This window comes from Colobus angolensis, unplaced genomic scaffold (genome assembly GCF_000951035.1).
Source record: "Colobus angolensis palliatus isolate OR3802 unplaced genomic scaffold, Cang.pa_1.0 Scaffold205, whole genome shotgun sequence".
NCBI classification, from domain to species: Eukaryota; Metazoa; Chordata; class Mammalia; order Primates; family Cercopithecidae; genus Colobus; species Colobus angolensis.
This window is the reverse complement of record NW_012115211.1, coordinates 345,234-369,682: the sequence shown is the minus strand read 5'-3', so window position 1 is coordinate 369,682 and position 24,449 is coordinate 345,234. Positions and strand designations below refer to the sequence as shown.

The following is a 24,449-nucleotide window of genomic DNA, read 5'->3' as shown; positions in this document are numbered from 1 at the left end:
CTCCCAAAGTGCTGGGATTACAGGCTTGAGCCACCGTGCCCGGCCCAGATTTGATTTTTCAAAGATCAGTTGGCTGTGGGAAAGAGGGAGAAAATGTCCATTGTTAATCATGCTTTTCATAGATTATAACTTTAGCCTGAAGCAATGGATATCTGTTACTTTCTGTGTTACTTTAAATTGATTATGATATTTAAAATGAGATATCACTTATGGGGGCAGGTTAAATGGCCCTTAGAGTAAAGTTATTAATCCAAAGAAAGATGGAAACTTAAACAATAGATTTCAATAGTTAAGTATTAAATGATAAATGGAAATGGAAATATTCTTTTAAAATGGCTTATTTTTTAAAGAGTACATTTTGGGCTGGTTAATAAATGTGACTTTTTAACATGGAAACAGATGCTCAAATATTTTCAGTCCCCAGTGTAACCCCCACAGCCAGCCATTTCCATCTCACATACCTATGGCCTGCCTTATACTTTCACTGCATTACCATCAACAGTTCAAACTTCAGTGACACTATACAACGTAGCAGAAAAATGTGAGGTGGTTTTTTTTTCCCCCTCTTTAGTCTTGGCAGAGTAAAACATAGTCCTTTTTACTCTACCAGGTGCTTTACTTTGGCCATAATAATTTAGTATGGGTCTGTAGCGTTTGGTCACTTCCCTTACTCGATCACAGGGGAAAAATAGGGGCAGATTGCATGCTGCTGGCATTTTACATTAACTTTTTTTTCCACAAGTTTTTGTTGTTGTTATTGTTGCCCTGGAGGACTTGAATGAGGCTCGTGTGATTTTTGTTGTTGTTGTTGTTTTGTTAATTGCTTCTTTAAAGTGCATGTAGCCTTAAGACTTACCATAGCCAACCAAGAACTGGATGCTCCTAATAGATAGTAGGTCGTCCCACCAGTTACACAGACTGGTGTTCCACAGGAGGAGCCCAGTAGGTATTCATGTTATAATCTATCCCCATTTCTGAACCCCTAAGCATACCAGAGTTAACTCACAATTTACTATAGTTGTTGTAGGGGGAACTTTTTGGGAAAATAAACATTGAAAATGTCTTTTAAAATGAGTTTTAGGTCCGGGCATGGTCACTCATGCCTGTAATCTTAACAGTTTGGGAGGTCGAAGTGGGAGGATTGCTGGAGCTCAGGAGTTCAAGACCAGCCTGGGCAACATAGTGAGACCTTGTCTCTATCCCCCTGTGCAAAAAATTAGTCAGGTGTGGTGGTGCACACCTGCTGTCCCAGCTACTTGGGAGGCAGAGGCAGGGGTATCACTTGTGCCTGGGAGGTCAGGGCTGCAGTGAGTCATGGTCATGCCACTGCACTCCAGCCTCAGCGATAGATCAAGACCCCATCTCAAAAAAAAAAAAAAAAAGAATTTTATTGGTTTTGGTAGATACCCTGATTTAATTTTGGTTACTTCTTTAAATGTGATGTAGCCCTCAAATAAAGCATGAGGCACCAAGAACAAGAATTGTGCACATGTGAATGTGAATCATGAAGTGTGGGAAAATTAATGCACTACCACTAGAGCATGAAATAAATGAATATGGAAACAACTACCAATCAATCTCTAGGCATTAAATAGGCAACAGGAAGGTCAAAGGAGAATCGTTGAGTCCTGGAGCGGTCAAGAGCAATTTAAAAAGGAATGTGTGGCGGGGCGCGGTTGGTCACCCCTGTAATCCCAGCACTTTGGGAGGCCAAGGTGGGTGGATCACGAGGTCAAGAGATCAAGACCATCCTGACCAACATGCTGAAACCCCGTCTCTACTGAAAATATAAAAATTAACTGGGCGTGATGGCACGCAACTGTAGTCCCAGCTACTTGGGAAGCTGAGGCAGAAGAATTGTTTGAATCCGGGAGGTGGAGGTTGCAGTGAGCCAACATCGCGCCACTGCACTCCGGGCTGCCAATAGAGCAAGACTCCGTCTTAAAAAATAAAATAAAATAAAATAAATTAAAAATAAATGTGACAACTTGAACTAGATCTCATGAAGAATGGAATAGTGTTTAGATAGGAAAGCAAGAAAGATGGACACTTTCGAGAAGTAAGTAAAGGCAGAGAAAGAAAAGTGAACTTGATGTGTTTGTGGCACTGTGAGGAAACCTCTTGAGCAAAAGGTGATAGATCAATTGGGCAGATGGGTCAGATCACTTAGGCCTTGAAAAGTAGGCAGAGGAGTTGAAATTTAAAACAATAACTGATTATGAAGCAGGGCTGAGAAGTGACATAAGAGGTCTTCCTTAAGAGAAAATACTAACTTATATTTGTGTCATGCTTTGCAGTTGCAGTGTACTTTCTCAGTCTTCTGGTGTTGTATCCTCACAAGATACTTGTGAAGAAGGCAGAAAAGATGGTAGTTTCTCCACTTCACAGCTTAAGAACTTAGCATTAAACTAGTTATGATTTACCCAAGTTCATATAACAACTAAGTATGTAATGGAGCTGAGACTAGAAAAACTGTCTTTTCTGTCGTAATTCAGTTTTTAAAAACCTACTAGGCTTCCTAAAATCAATCTGACAGTGATATGGAGCATGAACTGGCATTAAGGATTCTGGCTGGGTAGTAAGCAAATTGATAAGAGCTTAGAACAATGACTCTCAACTGGAGGCAGTTTGAACCCCTCTCCCCACCCACCCAGGCAACACTGGGCGATGTCTAGAGACATTTTTGGTTCTCACAGCTGGGAGTCCAGTGCTATTGGCTTCTAATGAGTAGAGGATAGAGATGCTGACCTTGCTAAACATCCTGTAGTATATAGGACAGCACCGCACAACAAAGAATTATCCAGAGTAGCAGCAGGAATGGAGAATGTTACAGAGTTGAAATGACTTGTCAGCTTGGTGAAGCACTGCGTATGTAAAAGGCAAATCAGGTAAAGTTGAATGCCAGTCTAAGTCCAAGTAATTGATAGAGAAAAGTTGTAATGGCAAACTAGTGTGGACAGGAGAAAGTATACTGAATTTGAGGTAAAGTCATGGCCTCAGAATATATTGAGTCCATGTTGTCACATTTTGTATAAATACTAATGGCAGAAGTAATATGTATGATTTAAAAATTTGAATTAACTATAGCCATGTCCTCATCCCCAGTTGCCATCAAAGAACTCAATCTGGATGTGAGGCTCTGAAGGTGAAGGCAAGAAACTATCAGCAGCTTGGAGTCCTTTGTAAAAATGTCTGAGTTGGTGGGGAGAGGGTAGTGTTTATAATAGTTGTATCTTTTATAAATATTTAAAGTTTGAAAATCAGTTTCTTGTCACAGTTTTTTTCAGGTTGTGTGTGATATATTTTTCATGGGTTAACGTCTCTAAGTATGTATATATATTATATATACACATATATATGTCTGTATATGTATATAAATTTACATGTGTGTATATATGTTATATACACATATATTTACATGTGTGTGTATATATACACACATATTTACATATGTGTGTGTGTGTATATATGTGTATATATATACACACACACACACACATATATAAAAATTAGTAAAAAAGAAAAATCCTGCTCAGGCTCAGCCTGTGCATATGAATTTCTTGTTTTGGTACTTCACTTGCCAAATTTCAGTTGGTCTACTTTGCAACCTTAGCTGCTGCCTATCATGATGACTCTTTGGCATTAGAGTCTCAAATCTTTCTTGGTTGCTGAAGGAAAAAATGAAATTATATTCAGTATGTTTAGTTTTACATATTCAGAATTATAGAATCTTGGAGCTGGAGGAGATACTATGCCTCATTGAGTTCAGTGGATCATCTAGTATTTGATTCCTCTTGTGTTAGTCTCTAAAGCTACTGTAAGTTACCACAAACTTGATGAGACAAACAGCAGAAATTTACTCTCACACAGTTCTGGAGGTCAGAAGTCCAAAATCAAAGGTCATCAGGGCCACACTCCTTTCTTTATCCTTTACAGCTTCTGGTGGCTCCAGGCATTGCCTGACTTGTGGCTGCATAACTAAGCTCTGCCTCCATCTGCACACAACCTCTTTTCTCTTTGTCTCACCTCTGTGTTTCCTTATTATGATACTTACTAGATTGAGGGCCCACCTGACTAATAAAAAATGATCTCAACTCAAGATCATTTAGATCTTTTCATTAAATAAGGTCACTTAGACAGGTCCCAGGGATTAGAATATGGACGTATCTTTTTGGAGGCCACCATGTAACCCGCTACATCCACTAAATACATGTCCATTGTTTGTTTGTGTTTGTCGCCCTTCTCTGCTTGGCTGCTTCTAACTAAGATCTTTAGGATTTTGAATAACTTTGTAGTGAAATCAATCTCCTGTAATGCATATACTGTTCACTTTGGTTCTCCCTGCTTGAAGCCATGCAGAAAAAAAACGAATTATTTTTCTCTCTGAAAGTCCTTCATTTGTTGTCCCTGAGACTTGTATCCTCCAGGACAAACACCTCTGGTTCCTTCAACAATTTCTCTCAATACTGACTCCTGTTCCCCTAATCATCCTGGGTTTGCTTCTCTAAAGCATTCAGAGGCAATAGAGAGAATACTGAATTTATTATTGAAGACCTAATACTGAGGCCATGTCTCTTCCACTTACTACTTAGGGGACCAAGGCAAATCAATTTATTTTAAATAACAATAATACTGACTGCTTCATTATTTCACTGCATGCTTTTTATAGTCAAATGAGATTGTTATAAACGTTCTCTAGAAACATAACCTTTAAGTAAGGATACAAGTGTTCTTCTGTCTGTTTGTAAAATACTTTCACTCCCAGAATTGAACATAGGTCTCTCAGTACAGTCTAACCTAGTACAAAGTGGTAATCACTATCACGTTCCCCAGCTGAGCTGCTCCTCTTCTGTTACCATAGCCTGGGATCACAGTAGCTTTTTTGGTAGTCATTGCATAATTCTTAACTCATATTGAAATTGTTCTGTACTAAAGAGTTCCAAATCATTTTCACAAATAATCTTTTTTAAAAAAATTCAACAAATGTTTATTGAGTTCTGCTAGTAGCAGTGCTTAGACACTTGACAGAGAGACAAAGAGGAACAAAATAAAATCGGTTTCTGCCCTCTTGGAGCCTACAGTATCATAAGGGAGACACACATTAACAAGTAATCACACAGTGAGTGTAAATTTACAATCTGAGACAGACTGGAAAAAGAAAGAGTTGCAAACTGACCTAAGCCCATTTGATAGTTCACAATGATACGAGTATCTACAGTAGATAAAGGTGGGCTCTGATAATTAAGATTGGAGGTCTGCAGTTCTCCCCACTGACCTCTTCACCAGCTGGTGTTAGTTACAGTGACATTAAGGCTCAGATGGAATTCTGTCACACACATAATCTTATTTATTGCTTTCTAATTCCTTGATTTTTCTATTTATAGAAAGAGCCACAAGGTATCGTTCAGTTAAGGCCATGTGAAGACAGTAGAGTCAGTGAATTTTCAATGTGGAAATGTAATTTAATTTGAAAATAATATTAGCCGTTTTAATTGAATATAATAATAAATTGCATTGAATCTTCATAGGAAATACATGGTTCATCCTTCAGTTATTTAATGTAATACTCCTTTAATGAGTCCTCTTTGTGATGTTATGGACCTACTTCTGGTTGTACTTTAATGGCCACATTCTTATCTAAAGCTTCTATAGCTTGCTAACGTAATTCTCCGATATAAGATTTGTATCTTATGTTCTGATAATAGGTTTTGCCCTTTAAAATGGGTGTTTTTCAAGATTGATAGATCCATAAAGCCATGTACTTTTGCAAAGTAAGATGAATGCGTGATAGTTATAAGCTATTTTGCTATTCAACTTCAAGTGACCTAGGAATTTGAAAGCAATATAAAATGTAAATTCTGTCTTAATATTTGATCTGTCTTTGCGTTGCCTTATTTGAACCATACCTTGTGGCTTTTTGTATAAATAAGTCCCACTGAAGTCATAATAAAGTCAAATGTTGTGAAATCAATTTTTTAGGAATGTTGAAGCTTGGTTTTCAATGTGTGCTGATCTCAATTTACTCTTCTAACATACGAAACAGTTTCTAGATATATACCTTGAAAATGGAGATAGCTATGGGTTTGGAGAGCTGTTCAGATAGTCTACATCTCAAGCTTATGGAATAACGGCTAGACAGCACAGAGGTTTAGGACTGTAGTAGATTTTCTCTAAAGTGCCCCTGTTGGGTATTTGCAAATATGTTGTTTCTTTGCAGGCTACCCCATCTGAATTTGAATGATTCCCAGGCATCTTGCAAAAACCTGGTGTTGCACTTTGCTTATCATGAATTTGCTATGCTGTCATTTTTATGCATCTCAATTTGAGGCCAAACCACATGTCCTAGTTTATTTTTTACTGTTTCAATTAAATATAAAGCTCTGTCTTCTTGATGGGTGTGTGAAGCATTTAGTGTTCCTTTAGTAGAGAATAAATAAAGTTCATGACCTTGCTCACTCCCCAGCGCCTGTAATTTTATAGTGTAACAAATTTACCTTTGGATACTATATAGCCAGCAACTCCTGAGAATTTAATATAAAGCCCTTAAATTCTATTTCCTTTATTTTATTTCCTCTAGAAAATAATATCCTTTAGGCTTTATGGAATGTATCTTTTCCTCAGACAATTAAAAGACGATTGAAATTAAGACTAGTAATTGTCACTTGCCATTCATTTCAATAAGATTATTTTATTCTTGAGAATAATTGTATATCACAGAAGGAAGGTGAAGTTTTCTTCTTGACCCTAAATAGTTATTGATCTGTTTGTAAAGAAATCTGTATCAGATGCTAAAACTTTTGCTTGATCTTGAGAATCAGAAAACAATGACTAGACTATAGGTGTGCTCTAACCTTCTTCATTTGCAAGTATAAAGAAGGGGAATAGTGAGGGGAGTTACTCTCTAAAATAACTCATTATCTTTATGAAGATCCAGATCGCATGCCTTTGTTGCTCCAGTGAGGCAGGTTAAAATGGAAAGTCCTGTATGAGAGCCTTGTAGCATGAGCACATTGCCTTAGAGAAGTTGCATCCAAATAGCCATCCCTGTAAATATGAGTGAATATTTTAATAAATTTTGGCTCATATTGGCACTGTTGATTTCACTGGTCACCTTAAAAGAAACAGAAATCTTGCAGGGCGCGGTGGCTCACGCCTGTAATCCCAGCACTTTGGGAGGCCGAGACGGGCGGATCACCAGGTCAGGAGATTGAGACCATTCGGGCTAACACAGTGAAACCCCGTCTCTACTAAAAATACAAAAAATTAGCCAGGCATGGTAGCGGGCGCCTGTAGTCCCAGCTACTCGGGAGGCTGAGGCAGGAGAATGGTGTGAACCCGGGAGGCGGAGCTTGCAGTGAGCTGAGATCCGGCCACTGCGCTCCAGCCTGAGTGACAGAGCCAGCCTGGGTGACAGAGCAAAGACTCCATCTCAAAAAAAAAAAGGAAAGAAACAGAAATCTTATACATTGCTTCTAAGTCAGATTTTTTTTTTTTTCCTTCCTAATCTTCCTCTCCTATTTAGTAGAAGTTGAGATGTCAGGTCCAAGATATTAGAGGGAAAAATTTCTGGGATCTTAATCTTAGCCAAGGTGGCAAGTTTATGATATGTAAATAGGAACCAGTGGCCTCAACTCCTTGGAGTGGATTGGTCACTTTCTTAAACATTAGTTCCTTGTTCTGTGACCTATTCACTTTTTCTTTCGAAAGAAAGCAGCTGTTATTCTGACTTAATTAATATTATGAAGATGTCAGTAGATTGCAGTGACTATAACTAGGTGACTTAGTCCAGTTCAGATGTTTATACTGTATCTAAGAAATTTTAGCCTCTGTCGACAACTTGGAGGTTGTATTTACTCAGCTTTGGAAAATATCTGATCCCTCTTTACCTTTCTTAGGTTTCCACTGTATCCAAAAGGAGGGGAGAAGTTGCAATTTGATTATGGTGTCTATCTTCTGAACAAAAATATAGCACAGGTAAGTCTCTGTTCTTCACTATCTCCTACTTCCATGCATAGCCTGTTTCCTTAGATTGCTAGCCCTTTTTCTTTATAAACATGCACTGCAATTGACCCTTTTATTTAACCAGTTACATTAGTAATACACAGTTCTTCTTTTGACCACAGTCTTTTTCTGTGCCCTTAAAATGACTACAGAGAAGCAATGAATACAAATTGGAATCCTCTTGCTAAACTCAGAATCTCTTTCTGTGTTTTTACTTGCTGGTAGACGATGTGTGGGCTTCATTATCTCTTGCCTCTGCAGCTTGACCAATTGTAATTTTCTTTTCTTAGGCTGTTTCTAGGGACTCAGTTTGCATTGTTGTTTCTGGAGTAAAAGTTCAGTGCCTATGCAAGTACTTCATGGTATCCTCACTTTTTTATTCCGGGCCCAAAGGAAAAGACCAAGCACATGGCCCTTCCAGTCTGTCTTGGATGTTTGTGGCACTCTCGACATCACATCAGTTAGGATCCCACTTAAATAATGTCTTTCCGTATGCCATAGTAAGACTATCAGATGCCTAGGTTTGTATTTTCCTGAAAGAAATGTGTGCATTTCTTTAGCACTTCTGGCCCTACTTCAAGATGTAGGCATTCCATAAGTTTTCTAATTATAAAGGAAGACTAACTTCCTTTGTTTTTGTTTGTTTTTGTTTTTGAGTCGGTGTCTTGCTCTGTCGCCCAGCTGGAGTACAGTGGCATGATCTTGACTCACTGCAACCTCCGCCTCCCAGGTTCAAGCGATTCTTCTGCCTCAGCCTCCCAAGTAGCTGGGATTACAGGTGCGTGCCACCACGCCTGGCTAATTTTTTGTATTTTTAGTACAGATGGGGTTTCACCATGTTGGCCAGGCTGGTCTTGATATCCTGACCTCGTGATCTGCCCACCCCAGCCTCCCAAAGTGCTGGGATTACAGGCGTGAGCCACCGAGCCCGGCCTGTTTATTTTTATAAATAACAAGTGTTTTGTTTTCATTGGACATCCTTCCAATTGGAATATCACATGGATGAGTGTCCACAATTTGGCTGTTATTTAAAGACGTTATGAGCTATATCCTTAGACCTTTGGTTTAACAGAAGTAATAAGATTTGAGATGCTTTTGTTTTTATGAGCCTGTGTTTATCCACATGAATCTAAAGACTTGCTGAATATACCCTTATTCATTTCTGATCAGTCTAGAATTATTCCTCTAGGTAGTATCATCTGCCACTCTTCCCCTCAACCAACCTCAGTTTAATGGTGGGGATTGTTTTGATTTGTTTTTTATTAAGATTGTTGTCCTTTTCTGAAATTGGGTCAGATTTCTAGATTGCATTCCTCAATTTATCGTTTGCTTCACCCTTCACACTCATTGTCCTCTCAACCATACTACTTTTACTGTTACTTCCACGCCAGCTCCAGGAAAGCAGCCCTCTGACAGTCTCTGGCCCATGACTCACCTTTCCATGTGCCGTTCTTCCCACAACTGATACTTGCCCACTCTCCATTTTTGGCAGACAGGTATTTCAGTCAAAGAATCAGGGCTTTCATTCCAAGGCTGCCTAGCTCCCACTCTGCTGATCACAGTTCTATCATACCATTGAAAAGGCAGTGCTTAAACAGAACTGGTCAAAAGTGCTCAGACTGAGGCCAGGTGTGGTGGCTCATGCCTGTAATGCCAGTACTTTGGGAGGCCGAGGTGGGTGGATCGCCTGTGGCCAGGAGATAGAGACCAGCCTGGGCAACATGGCAAGACCCCATCTCTACTAAAAAAATACAAAAATTAGCCAGGTGTGGTGACATGCGCCTGTAATCCCAGCTACTCAGGAGGCTGAGGCATGAGAATCTCTTAAACCCGGGAGGCAGAAGTTGCAGTGAGCTGAGATCGTGCCATTGCACTTCCAGCCTGGGTGACAGAGCAAGACTCTGTCTCAAAAAAAAAACAAAAAAAACCAAAGTGCACAGACTAAGACTGCACTAAGGAAGAAGTAAATTAGAGAGCCCCTCCAGCGATGTCAGCTGTGGTGGAAAGAGCACGTAGATACTACAGGATCCAGAGTTTCAGAGTAAAATTGGCATCATTTAGTAGAACTAAGTTCTGATTTGAGTTCAGAACGTCTCTTCTTGCCCTATTTTCTCTGTCTTGCTCTAGGCACATAGGTCCTAAGGTCAGAAGGCTGTTGGAAGCTTCCTGGTGAAACTTAATCCTGCTGAAATGCCTGTATTTCCTCATATATCCCAACTTCAAACATACACACAATATGCACATGTGTATAGATGTACACACATATGCACAAACACACTTCTTCCTTCTCAAGGGCCCCAAAGGATGGTATGACAAAGGATGATATAAAGTGTTGCTAAGAATACTACAGCTTGCTTTGAGAGCAAGACCAAGATGGAGGCGATGTGCAGGGGAAAACTTAGCAAAGTCAGCCCTCCTCATCTGACTCGCAACTCTCGGACCTGTTTGGTCCCCACTTCCCAAGAGGCCTCTGAGTTTATTATTAACCAAACCAAGGCCACAAGTATGCTGACCTAGTTTTACTCATCTAAGAAATGGCTTGCTTGTAGTAATTGTGTATCCTCTCCAACTTTATATATGCTCTTTGAAAATTGAGAGAGAGAGAACAATCAATAGGTTAACTACTCTGAATCCATAGGGAGCAAGTGTCTTCCTGTGTGGGTTTTCTTTTTTTAATCACACTAGAGGCAGTTTTAAAAGGAGGGGACAGTAAACTTCTTAAAAACTGGCTTTTTTATATTTCAAAATGTATTCAGGAAGCTCTTTAAGTAGTTAGAAACTTTTAAAACAGTTGTGACCTTTCAGTTTTTTTTTGCCTCAGCTCTGTCTGTTCTGTCTCTCGCTGTTTCTTGGGGAAGCTTTCATTTTGTCTTTGACCTTACTGCCATCACTGTTTCACATTTTGATTTGTAACAAATGAAAGAACCATTAATTGTTATGGCTCCTAACCAAGCATTATAGCAATCAGATATTTCCAGCTTTTGAAGGTTTGTTTTTATAGACATGTAGACTAATACATGTTGTCAAAGGGGAGTTTGTCTTCTCAGCCAGTCTCATATGTACCCCATCTCTCAAGATGTGAACAAATCATACTATTAAAATGGCCTCACCTCAGTAATTTATAAGCCACATTAGTGGAGGTGGATGAAAGCATTGGCATGTGTTAAAGTGCCAGAGAAAAAGGAGTGAAGTCATTTAATACTGCATCCATAATTTTGTTGAGGATTTGAATAGTCAATAGGACCTTTCATCACAACCAGAAGTCGTAGTAAAATCACTTTTTTGGTAGAGGAAATGACAGAATTTAGTAATATTTGTTACTTCAGTATTTGGGAGCAGTCCAGCCCAAGTTTTGAAAGCACAAGCTTAGAGAGACAGGCCTTCAAGTAGAAATCCTCAAGTGTTGTTTGAAGGGCTGAGAGCACTGGTAAGGCCTGCTTGCCCTCTTCATGTCACTGCTGTCTGAAGGTGTGTGTGTGTGTGCTGGATTAAGTACTAAGAGTGAGTGAAGCGAAATGCCTCGTTTTCAGCACCATTTATTAATATTTGTCAAATGCCAGCCTCTTCAGTTGGAAATAGCCTTCCTTGTTGGCTACCATGTAATGCTGTAGGAATGGGCCTGTCAAAATTCAGGTGCAGTATAATTGACGTTGACTTTAAAAACCAGATCCTGCCATAATTTCAGTTAGTTCATGAGTACATTATATTAGAATTTGTGTAGAGAACAGAAATTTGCTTTTAATTCTCAGAGCATAAAAATTGCATGTAAAACAAAAATTGTAATACTTTTATCTTACATTTGTGGAGAGCCTTATAGTTTGTAAAGTACATGCCTTATAGTTTTTAAAGTACATTCACATGATCCCTATCATCACCCTGCAAAGTAAAAAGGGCAGGATACTATTAAATGGATTTGAGGACAGCTTGGCTTTTGACATTTGTCCCTCCAGTGTCATATCACATGATTTGATAGGTGTGGCAGAGATCCCCTTACTTCTGTATACTTCACTGTTCTGTATATTTCCATCCTAAAAGTGCACCAAATCAAAGAAGACGACATTCCCAGATAGAAAAGGAAGCAAATGTTTTTTGAGAATGGAGACAAAAACTATTTTGCACATCATATTTCCATTAGCAAGCACAATGCCAGAAACACTATAAGTTCTAAAGAAATTAATAATGAATGGTGATATAGCACCATCACACAAGAAACTAAGACCTAGAAAAGTTAAGCAACTTTAATGAATTTTAAAAATTGTGATACACACACACATGCACACACACAGAAATGGAATATTATTCAGCCTCTGAAAAGGACATACTGCCATTTGTAACAACACAGATGAACCTGGAGGACATTATGCTAAGTGAAATAAGCCAGACAATGAAAGACAAAGACTGTGTGATCTCAATCGTACGCAGAATCTTAAATGTAAAAGTTGAATAACTAGTAACAGAGAGTAGGATGGTGATTCAGTGGGAGGGAGGGAAGGAAATAGGAAGAAGCAGGCTAAAGGGTATGCAAATTTGCAGTTAGATAGGCTGCATAAGTCTGGAGATGTAATATACAGAATGAGGATTATAGTAATAGTGTATCATGTACTGAAAATTTGTCAAGAGAGTAGATTTCTGCAGTTTTTATCACACACACCCATGAATATGTTGATTTGTTTGCTGTAATCATTTCACTATGTATATTATATCAGAACATCATATATACCTTAAAACATGTTGTAACCCTTAGATACAATATAAAATTTTTTAAAGTTAGGTGACTTGCTTAAAATTCATTAGTTTATTCAACAGTATTTGTTGAGCACTTATTGTGTGCTGTGTACACTGAGTTAGGTTGCAGTGGGTAGAGCAGTGAATAAGATACACAAGATCCCTGATCCCTGCCTCGTTAATATGCTAGACACAAAAGAACAAATACTGTAGCATTCCGTTTATATAAGTATCTCCAAAAAGCAAACTCATGGAGTCAGAAAGCCACATTAGAGGGCTGGGGGAATAGGAGAGCTATTGCTTAATGATTACAAAGTTTCTGTTGGGATGATGAAAAAGTTTTGGAAACAGATAGTGACAACAGTTATATAACATTGTGTATGTAATTAATGCCACTGAATTTTACACTTAAAAATGGTTTAAATGGCAAATTTGAATTGTACACTTTAAATGGGCAAGTTGTATGTTATGTGAATCATATCTCGATAAAGCTGTTTTAATAAAAGAAAAAGAAAGATCCCTGCTTCGTGAAGCTTGTAACCTGATGGGAAGAGACATACAATAAACAGAGAAAGTCATTTTAGATTGCGATAAGTGCTGTCATGGAAATTAATTAGGTGATATAATAGAAAATAATGGGAAAAGGACCTACTTTAGATTAAATTGTCAAATAAGCCTTATTGAGGAAGTGACTGTTGAGCTTAGACATGAATGATGACAAGGAACCAGCCATGCAACCAGCTAGGGAACAGAAAGTTCCTGAAGGTGATGGGAATAGCAAGAGCAAAGGCCCTGAGGTAGGAAAGAGCTATGCTGAGGTAACAGATGGAGGGCTGATGTTGTGGCAGGAGTGTAGTAATTGAGGGGCAGAGGTAGCCATGGAGCATAGCATATAAAACCTCAGAGACCACAGCAGAGTTTCCTAAATTATTTTAAATACAAAGGGAAACCACTGAGTGAATGATGTAAGCAGGAAAGTGGCATGATTTGATTTGTTTTTTCCCAAAGATCATTCTAGCTACTACTTTTTTTGGCCCCACCCACCCACCTCCACGTTCTAGCTACTTTAATGGATTGCAGGGAACTAGAGTTGAGGCAGAGTTACCAGTTAGAAGGCACTTCAGAAGACCAGATTAGGGGTGATGGTGGTTTGGATCAGGATGGTAGGGGTAGAGATGGAGAGAAGTGAGCAGATTTGAAATATATTATGGGACATGAACTAGTGGACTGAATGTGGGAGATGAGGAAAAAAGGAATGTCAAGAATGACTCCTAGGTTTTGTATATGAGCAACTCCTTGGATGATAATGCCATTTATTGAGATGGGGAAGGATCCAGGAGGTGGGAGCAGGGCAACCAAAAGATCTTCTTTGCAAATGTTAAGTTTGAGTTACCTATTAGAAATCCAAGTAGACAACAGGATATATAAGTCTGGAGCTCAGGATTGGAGGTCAGTACAAGGTATAGAAATTTGGGACTCATCATAAAGATGGTATTTAAATCCAGGGAACTAGATGAGATTACCCAGGGAAAGAACGCAGAGTTGAGAAGAGAGGGAGACAGATACAGACACACACCTACAGTGGGATTTAGCTCTGGGAAATTACATTTAGAAGTTAAGTAGCAGAGGAAGAACCAGCAAAAACTGAGAGGAATGAACAGTGAGGTAGGGAGAAAATGAAGAGAGAGTAGGATTTGGAAACTAAGAGTAGTAAATTTCTGAATAGAAGAAGTTATCAGTATGTCGAGTTACGGGTTTATCACTGGAGATGACTGTGGGATTAAGGGAAGTTTCTTTTTGTTTTTATTCTTTTAATCGGTTTGTTTTGTGGGAATCTGGAATGGTTTGTTTGCTTTGTTTCTGAAGATGGCAGGTATCAAGGCATATTTATGCTGATGAGAGTGAGCCTTTGCTCTTGCCACTTATCCCAAATTGCCTTTTTCAGATGCGTGAAGGATGGTGGGAAGAGAACAGGGAAAAAGTCCAGCTCATTATTTATCTTATAAAAGGAAGACTTTTGATAGGTATGATGTAAATGTGTAGTTCTCACCACAACTCCCACCATAGTATGAATATATCTTTGATGTGAAGATGAATTGACCATCTGTACAGGCATTGAATTAGTTTAACTTTTGGATAAAGTGAAGAGAGCTATACTGAAACTAAATAATTTTCTTCCAGATTGTTGGTACTGAGCCTTTAGTAGACTTTCTGAATAGTTTCACAGGAGTGTGCCAACTATACAGAATTTAAGTGACAGATTCCTTTTTCTCCTAGAGCAGCGGTGTGATCAGTCCCTGGTTCCTTGGGGATCCCCAACACCCTCAGTAGGTCTGGGAGGGCAGAAGTATTTTCATAATAATACTAAGACATTTTTGCCTGTTTCACTGTGTTGACATTTACGTGATGGTAGGTAAAACTGCTGGCCACTTAGAACAAATCAAGGCAGAGAAACTAAACTCAGCTAGCAGTATTTGTCTTCTGTAAGACTGTGTACTCATAGTTTATATGTATTTTTAAAACAGGGTTCAATTAAGAATGTCCTTAGTGGCTGGGCGCAAGCACTTTGGGAGACCGAGGTGGGCGGATCACTAGGTCAGGAGATCGAGACCATCCTGGCTAACACAGTGAAACCCCATCTCTACTAAAAATACAAAAAATTAGCCAGGCATGGTGGCGGGCGCCTGTAGTCCCAGCTACTTGGGAGGCTGAGGCAGGAGAATGGCGTGAACCCGGGAGGCGGAGCTTGCAGTGAACCAGATCGCGCCACTGCACTCCAGCCTGGGTGACAGAGTGAGACTCTGTCTCAGAAAAAAAGAAAACAGAACCAAAGACAAAAACCACATGATTATCTCAATAGATGCAGAAAAGGCCTTTGACAAAATTCAACAGCCCTTCATGCTAAAAACTCTCAATAAATTCGGTATTGATGGAACGTAACTCAAAATAATAAGAGCTATTTATGACAGACCCACAGCCAATATCATACTGAATTGGCAATAACTGGAAGCATTCCCTTTGAAAACAGGCACAAGACAGGGATGCCCTCTCTCACCACTCCTATTCAACATAGTGTTGGAAGTTCTGGCTAGGGCAATCAGGCAAGAGAAAGAAAGAAAGCGTATTCAGTTAGGAAAAGAAGAAGTCAAATTGTCCCTGTTTGCAGATGACATGATTGTATATTTAGAAAACCCCATTGTCTCAGCCCAAAATCTCCTTAAGCTGATAAGCAACTTCAGCAAAGTCTCAGGATACAAAATTAATGTGCAAAAATCACAAGCATTCTTATACACCAGTAACAGACAAGCAGAGAGCCAAATCATGAATGAACTCCCATTCACAATAGCTTCAAAGAGAATAAAATACCTAGGAATCCAACTTACAAGGAATGTGAAGGACCTCTTCAAGGAGAACTACAAACCACCGCCTAGTGAAATAAAAGAGGACACAAACAAATGGAAGAACATACTATGCTCATGGATAGGAAGAATCAATATCGTGAAAATGGCCATACTGCCCAAGGTAATTTATAGATTCAGTGCCATCCCCATTAAACTACCAATGACTTTCTTCACAGAATTGGAAAAAAACTGCTTTAAAGTTCATATGGAACCAAAAAAGAGCCCGCATTGCCAAGACAATCCTAAGCCAAAAGAACAAAACAAAGCAGGTAGCATTACGCTACCTGACTTCAAACTTGAGACTAAACTTTTGAGGACCACTGTCTTAGAGAATGTGGCCTTCCAGATTTTCTATGAAACCCTTCAATTGCTCCAATACACATGTGTCATTTCCCCAAATGTGGAAACATAGTATGAGAGACCTACCAATTTGCATTCCAGGAATGATATGTAGTACAAGTCAGAAGGCTAGCAGCTATCAGTGGATTCTTCCCTGTTGCTTTTGTAAGCCAGGCCTCTTCTCTCCTTTTCTGAAAGCTCAATATTTAAGAGTAATACTTTGAGGGTATATTGTACAAATAATAATGATGATTTACATATGTATAGAATATAATGGCTTTGGAGTGTGTATTTTTATTTGTGTAGCTCACTTCATACTCTATGAAGTATGTTGACCAAGTCTATCTTTAGAGATAAGAGATTGACCTGCTGCTATGCTAATTTCCTGGGGATGACAAAGCTATTAAATGGCAAGCAATTCAAAACCAAATCCAGTTATGTCCTACTAACGTTGTTTGTTTTTCTTTTTAATTTGGGCCTTCTTACAATTCTATGAGTTAGACAGGGCATAGACAATTACCTGCATTTTATAGATGAGCCCCCTGAGACAGTGAGTTAAGTAGAAGAGCTAAAATTAGAACCTGGAGATTTCATGACTCCCTTCATTTTACCCTATTATTTCTCTTCCCCTTCAAGTTAAGACTTCATAGAAAGTAAAAGTAGCTTCTCCATCCAAAACGACTGGGAACCCCTGTTCTGCCAAGGACGTGGTCCTTCTGTAAATCTTTACTCCTGGGGCCCACAATGCACAGCTATTTAGAAGGGATCAATGCCAGCTTATACCCAGCAGCTTAAATTCATGTATATTTCTTTAACATGCAGCCAAATGTATGTGACACATGAGAAGAAAATATGCTTTTATTTTCATAATTCTTGGAATCAAAAATATAAATTCCAAGGATGTTTTAATAGTCAAAATGCCTTTCCCAACTACTGCATACAAAATTTGCCAATAATATGGTGGAAGCTCTTTATAAAAAGTACTAAATTAAAGGAAAATAACTTTACTGAAATATATTTCATATACCATACAATTGACCCATTTAAATTGTACAATTCAGGCCAGGCTCACACCTGTAAATCCCAGCACTTTGGGAGGCTGAGGTGGGCAGATCACTTGAGGTCAGGAGTTCAAGACCAGCCTGGCCAACCTGGTGAAACCCTGTCTCTACTAAAAAAATACAAAAATTAGCCGGTCAGGGTTACAGGTGTCTGTAATCCCAAGCTGAGGCAGGAGTGGAGTGGCATGAAACCAGGAGGCGGAGGTTGCATGAGCCATGCCACTGCGCTCCAGCCTGGGCAATAGAACAAGACTGTGTCTCCAAAATATATATATATATATATATGTATATATATATAGTTCAGTGGCTTTTAATATATTCACCAAATTGTGCAACTATCACCATGGTCAATTACAGAACATTTTCATTGCCCCCAAAAGAAACCCTGTACCCACTAGTAGTCATTCCTTGTTCCTTCAGGCTCCCCATCCCTGGGCAGCTACCAGCCTACTTTCTGTTTGTATAGATTTGCCTGTTATGGACATTTCTTATAAATGGAATCATAAAATATGTGGTCTTCTGTAACTGGCTTCATTTGCTTTGCATAAGCTCAAGGTTTATCCATTTTGTAGCATGTATGAGTCATTCCTTTTTATAGCCAATTTTTTTTTTGCAGTTGGAAGATGTGTATGTAAATATAACATGTTATTTATCCATTTATGAGTTGATAGACTTTTGGGATGTTTCCATTGGCTGTTATCAGAATGCTGTTATGAACATTTGGGTACAAGTTTTTGTGGGGATATAGTTTTCATTATTTTGGGGTGTATACCTAGAAGTGGAATTGCTGAGCCATATGGTAGCTTTGTTTAAATTTGAGGAATTGCCAGACTGTTTTCTAAAGTGGCAACACCATTTTACATTCCCACTACTAATGTACAAAGAACCTGTATTAGTCTGTTCTCATGCTGCTAATAAAGACATAGCCATGACTGGGTAATTTATAAAGGAAAGAGGCTTAATGGACTCACAGATCCACATGATTAGAGAGGCCTCACAATCATGGTAGAAGGCAAAGTAGAAGCAAAAGCACTGTGTTACATGGCAGCAGGCAAGAGGGCGTGTGCAGGGGAACTCCCCGTTATAAACCTGATCTCACATCAGATCTTGTGATACTTATTCACTCTCACAAGAACGGCACAGGAAAGACCTGCTCCATGATTCAATGACCTCCCACTGGGTCCCTCCCATGACACATGGGAATTATGGGAGCTACAATTCAAGATGAGATTTGGGTGGGGACACAGCCAGATCATATCAGGTTCCCATTACTCTGTATCCTCACCAACACTTATTTTGTGTGTTTTTTATGATAGCCATCCTACTAGTTGTAAGTGGTTTTGACTTGAATTTTTTCTCATGGCTAACGATGTTGAGTGCCATTACTCTTTATTTACTTATTGGCCATCTGTGTATCTTCTTTGGAGAAATATCTATTCAGACCCTTTGACCATTTTTAAATTAGGTTGTCTTTATTTATTTATTTAGAGGCAGGGTTTCACTCTATAGACCAGGCTAGAGTGCAGTGGCATGATCATAGCTCACTGCAGCCTCAGACTCCTGGGCTCAAGCAGTCCTCTCACCTCAGCCTCCCACGTAGCTAGGACCACGTAGCCAGGCACATGTCACCGTGCTCTGCAATTTGTCCATTGAATTCTAAGAGATCTTTATATATTCTGGATAGAAGTCTCTTCTTAGAAAAATGGTTTGCAAATATTTTCTCTCACCCTGCAGGTTGTCTTTTCACTTTTTTGATAATGTCTGTAGAAGTACAAAGATTTTTAATTTTTATGAAGTTCAATTTTATCTATTTTTTCTTTTCCTGCTTGTACTTTTGGTGTCATATCTAGAAGGCTTAGCCAAGGTCACAAAGATGTACTTTTACATTTTCGTCTGTATAGTTTTAACTCATATTTATGTCTGTGATCTATTTGAATTAATTTCTGTGTATGGTATGAGGAATCCAACTTCATTCTTTTGCATGTGGATATCCAGCCATTCCAAAAACATTTAGTGAAAAGACTACTGTACCCATTGAATTGTTTTTGCAATCTTGTTGAAAATTAATTAACTGTAAATGTGAGGATTTATTTCTGGACTCTGGATTCTATTACATTAACCTTTATATCTGTCTTTATGCTAGTGCCATCTATATCTTTTTTACTTAAAAAATATTTTCTAAATTCAAAAATCTTACATGTCCATTGTAGAAATTTAGCAAAGTACAAAAGAAGAAAGAACAGAATTTTTTTCATTACCTATAATCTCACCACTCAGAGAGAGGCACCTTCTGGATCTTCCAAACTTTTTGTCTTCTTCTTATGTAGTTGAGATGATATTGTAGCTCAGGATTTGTCCACAGTAAGTGTACTCAGTAAATGGTAGCTGCCATTTTTTGTTGTTGATCTTGTTGTCATTCTTGTTAGGCTGATGTGGAAAGGGAAAGCATCAGTAGAAGGATAGAAGATATGCCACCTGATCTGGGAAGTCAAGGAAGAGAAGTGTCTGGGGAGTGAGAGAAGGGGAGCCAAGGTGCACAGGAGGAACTGCTGAAGGCATATGTAGGCTGGCCTGGCTGGAGCAGAAGGTTACCTTCATAGTGGGGACAGGAACCATGTTTTTGGCTAACTACTCTCGGTCCCACTTACCAGTTGTTACACCTGGACCTAAATGTGGTCTGTGTGAGATCCCTAAGCATGTTTTACATATGTAATAGGTACTTATTGAGGCCTGATGCAGTGACTCATGCCTGTAATTCCAGCACTTTGAGAGATTGAAGCAGGAAGAGCCCAGGAGTTCAAGACCAGCCTGGGCAACATGACAAGACCCCATCTTTACAAAAAATAAAAAAATTAGGAGGATGTGGTGGTGTGTGACTGCAGTCGCAGCCACTTGGGAGGCTGAAGTGGGAAAATCACCTGAGCCCAGGAGGTCAAGGCTGCAGTGAGCTGTGATTGTACCATTGCACTCCAGCCCGGGTGACATGACAAACCCTGTCTCAAAAAAAAGATGTCTATTGAAAGAATGAATGATGAATGAGTCAGTCAGAAGATTGTTCTTTCCTCTTTATGGCTGATAATTAAACAACTTATTTCTGTGTAATGTATATTATATATTTTATATATAAGAATATATATAGTTAGAATTTATATCCCATATATCCCCATATATGTAAGCATATATAACATATATATGTAAACATATATATTTATATATATACACACATATCTTGTATCTAATGTTTTAATTGAGGTCAAAAAATTATATTTATTTGTTTATATATAGTTTTTTCTAAAAGTTCTATTCTGTGTTTAAAGGGATAACATGCATTTTTGTAGTTGCAAATGATTGTTTAAGTGTTCATGTATTAATTTTTCTGAGAACCATCATTAGCTATTAACGAATGTACTAGACATTTTTAATGTCATTGACTATGATTACTGTACTCTTTGATTGCTGAAAGTGTAAATTGATAAGATAAAACTATTTTTATCTCAGTTGGACATTTTTTCCTTTTAAACTGAAACTACAAATAAAATGCCAAAAATATCTTTCCAAATGAAAAATAAAACAATTGTAACTTACATTTATCTAGCTTATTTTAGGGCACAGGGCCCTTTCACATATATTATTTCTTTTATCCTTTGCAGAAACCCTAAAAGTGTTGGTATTATTATCTTCATTTTACATTTAGATAAACTGAGCCTCTGAAGGATAAGTCCTTTGCTCATAGTCACACAGCTGTTACATGAACAAAGAAATTCAGACCCTAATATCTGACTCTAAGTTCAGGAGACGATACTTGCTGCTTTTCTTTTATCAGACAGGAAGAAACATCTTACATAACAGGCTTCCCTTTTTTTCTGTGGCTAATAGCTCGGTATAAATTTAGCACCTTACTTGGCTTACCATCTTTGATAACATCTATCTCTTCCTTTATCCTAGTTGTTTTAAAAGAGTCACTTTAGGCTTTTCACTTGTTCAGTAATATTAGCCTTTTCCAAAGCACCACCATGAGTGACATCTTTTGCTGGGAGGAAAATATTTAAAGAATGTACCTCAACTGAAACGAAATATGTAGTGCTAGCTAGTTCAGAGAGGATGGGATATAAATTCTAACTATACTTTTTATGATTAAGCATCATGAAATGAATTATGAGCTATATGAAAAATGAATTTGGTCTGATTTTAGTTGGCATCAAAGTGACCGGGATAGCTTAGGTGTAAGCTCTTTAAAGAAATGAACTCCAAAAAAATGGTTTATATTGCCTGATTCAAAACCCAAAGTCTCTAGCTTTTAGGGGAAGGTAGCACAGTAGATTTGAAATTCTAAATTTTGGAACTTTTAATGATATTATGTTTGGCTAATTTATCTTTTTGAAAGAGAGAGAGAAAAAAACAGTTACTTTCGCCAACATACCAACAGTTACTTGTGGATAGACCATATCATACTTCTGTATTTAAAATAATAACTTTGTAGATATTTGTGTAAATTATCAGTTTAAAAATGTATATATTATAAATGCAGACTAGCACTTTACATTTAAATAATTAGGTAGATGCAATGAAGGGAATGAAATTTTGTCATCCACACATTTCAAAAAGGTGGATGAAATGATTTAATGGAAAGAACATAACACCATCAATTAGAAATTTCAGGATTAGGCTGGGCACCGTGGCTCACGCCTGTAATCCCAGCACTTTGGGAGGCCAAGGTGGGTGGATCACGAGGTCAGGAGATCGAGACCATCCTGGCTAACACGGTGAAACCCTGTCTCTACTAAAAATACAAAAAAAAAAATTAGCCGGACGAGATGGCGGGTCCCTGTAGTCCCAGATACTTGGGAGGCTGAGGCAAGAGAATGGTGTGAACCTGGGAAGCGGAGCTTGCAGTGAGCCGAGATCACACCATTGCACTCCAGCCTGGGCTACAGAGCAAGACTCCATCTCAAAAAAAGAAAATAAAACATAAAAAAGAAAAATAAAAAAAGAAATTTCAGGGTTTTATTCCATCTCTTTTAACTTGCCAGTACCTTGGGCAGATAGTGTCTTTCTGTTGTGTCTCAGTCTTCTCATCTGAAGAATCAAAAAGTTGAGTATTATGTGCTCTGTGCCCCATGTCAGCCCCAGGTTCTTTAAATCTCTGCCTCTTAACTTTACCATTCTTATAATTTAGTCTGTTCATTGCTTTCTAAAAATCACTTTTAAGTTGTTTAACTCACGACAGCACGATCAAAAAGATATTAAGATTCTTGCCAGGTGCAGTGGCTCATGCCTATAATTCCAACATTTTGGGAGGCCAAGGCAGGAGGATCACTTGAGCTCAGGAGTTCAAGACCAGCCTGGGCAGCACAACAAGACCTCATCTCTACAAAAAATTTTAAAAAGTATCTGGACACAGTGGCATGTGCTTGTAGTCCCAGCTACTCAGGAGGCTGAGGCAGGAGGATTGCTTGAGCCTAGGTATTCAAGGCTTTAATGAGCTATGATTGTGCCACTGCACTCCCGCCAGGGCGACAGTGAAACACTGTCTCAAAAAAAAAAAAAAAAATTAAGATAAAATGTACAAATAGTATGCTTATATATTGGTGTGATTTTGTTTTTAGAAAATATTCAGAGATTTATGGAGTACCATACTAGGTTTATGTAAGTCCCATACAATATGGACTTATAAAACTAATGATAATACTATCTTACATTGTTAGTGCCTTACAGTTTTCAAAGCATTCTCATAAGAAGCTCATATACTTCCCCTCACAATTTCTTCTCTGAAGTAGAATTAATAAGTAGTTTGATTTAGTAGTTCATCTTGGGAACTCTAGCATAAGGAAATAATTCTAACTTCCTAAAAACAGTTAAATATGTTTGTCATAACTGAAAACAGTTATCTGGGAATAGGTTAAGTAAACGAAGGAGCATTGTCTTCATTCGTTTTCTGCTGCTATAACAATATCATGGACTAGGTAATTAAAAAAGAAAAGAGATTTGTTTGGCTCATGGTTCGGGAAGCTGGGAAGTCTGAGAGCATGGCACCAACATCAAGCAAGCATCAACCCATGGCAGATGTGAGATGGAAAGAGGAAAATCGGGCCGAATTCACCCCTTTATTAGGAGCCCACTCCTGCAGTAATGGCATTAATCCATTCTTGAGGGTGGAGCCTTCATGACCTAATCACCTCTTAAAGGAACCACCCCTTAATACTGTGACGGTGGCAACCAAACTTCAACATGAGTTTTGGAGGGGACATTTAAAACATAGCAAGCATTCACTGTGATTAAAATTTTTATAGAAATACCTTTGTTATTCGTGTAGAAAAGAGAGCATGGGGTTGAGTGCACACTATGGTTACAGTTATTAAAATAATTTTAAAGGCACCAAACAAACTACCCTATATACAGGAGAGAAAAGATCGCCCGGTTGTATACCAAAACTGTTACGTGTTTGTTTTGTGGGACTTCAGATAATCTTTCTACTTACCTTTTTATTGATTTATTTTTATTGAGTACGTATTGCTTTTATAATAGAATATGTGTATAAAAATTAATTTTTTCAGATAAAAACTGAGTCCTAGTGAAGTTTTTTGACATTCTCAAAATGGCACAAATGGTTAATGGTGAACCTGGCACAAGAAACCAGTTTTCTTCTCTTAATCTATTCATTAGTACATTCAAATTATAGGATATTCCAGCAGATATAGAAATTGCAGCTTTAAAGAGGTTGGTCAAGCTATGTATTTTTTTGCAAAAGCTATTTTTTTGCAAAGCTATGTAAGTTTTTACTTCCTCTTTAAGATTCATTAGCCATAGTAAAATTGACAAAATCAGCATTATTTTTTCATACTTTCTAAAACACAGCTATATTCCCTCTAGCTGAGTATGTTTCCAGTCAGTATATGTGGTTAGGAGAACAAGTACAGACAGA

The 24,449-nt window shown here is 38.3% G+C and overlaps 1 protein-coding gene across 2 annotated transcripts in view; it reads left to right on the top strand.

The window, feature by feature from the left end:
- The window catches only part of UVRAG (UV radiation resistance associated), a 333,543-nt gene that overhangs the window by 248,825 nt on the left and 60,269 nt on the right, over positions 1-24,449 (top strand). For both annotated transcript variants that reach the window (XM_011942003.1, XM_011942004.1), the window contains exon 13: positions 7,896-7,974. In XM_011942003.1, coding sequence (XP_011797393.1) covers positions 7,896-7,974 — 79 coding nt within the window. The remainder of the gene's footprint in view (positions 1-7,895; positions 7,975-24,449) is intronic.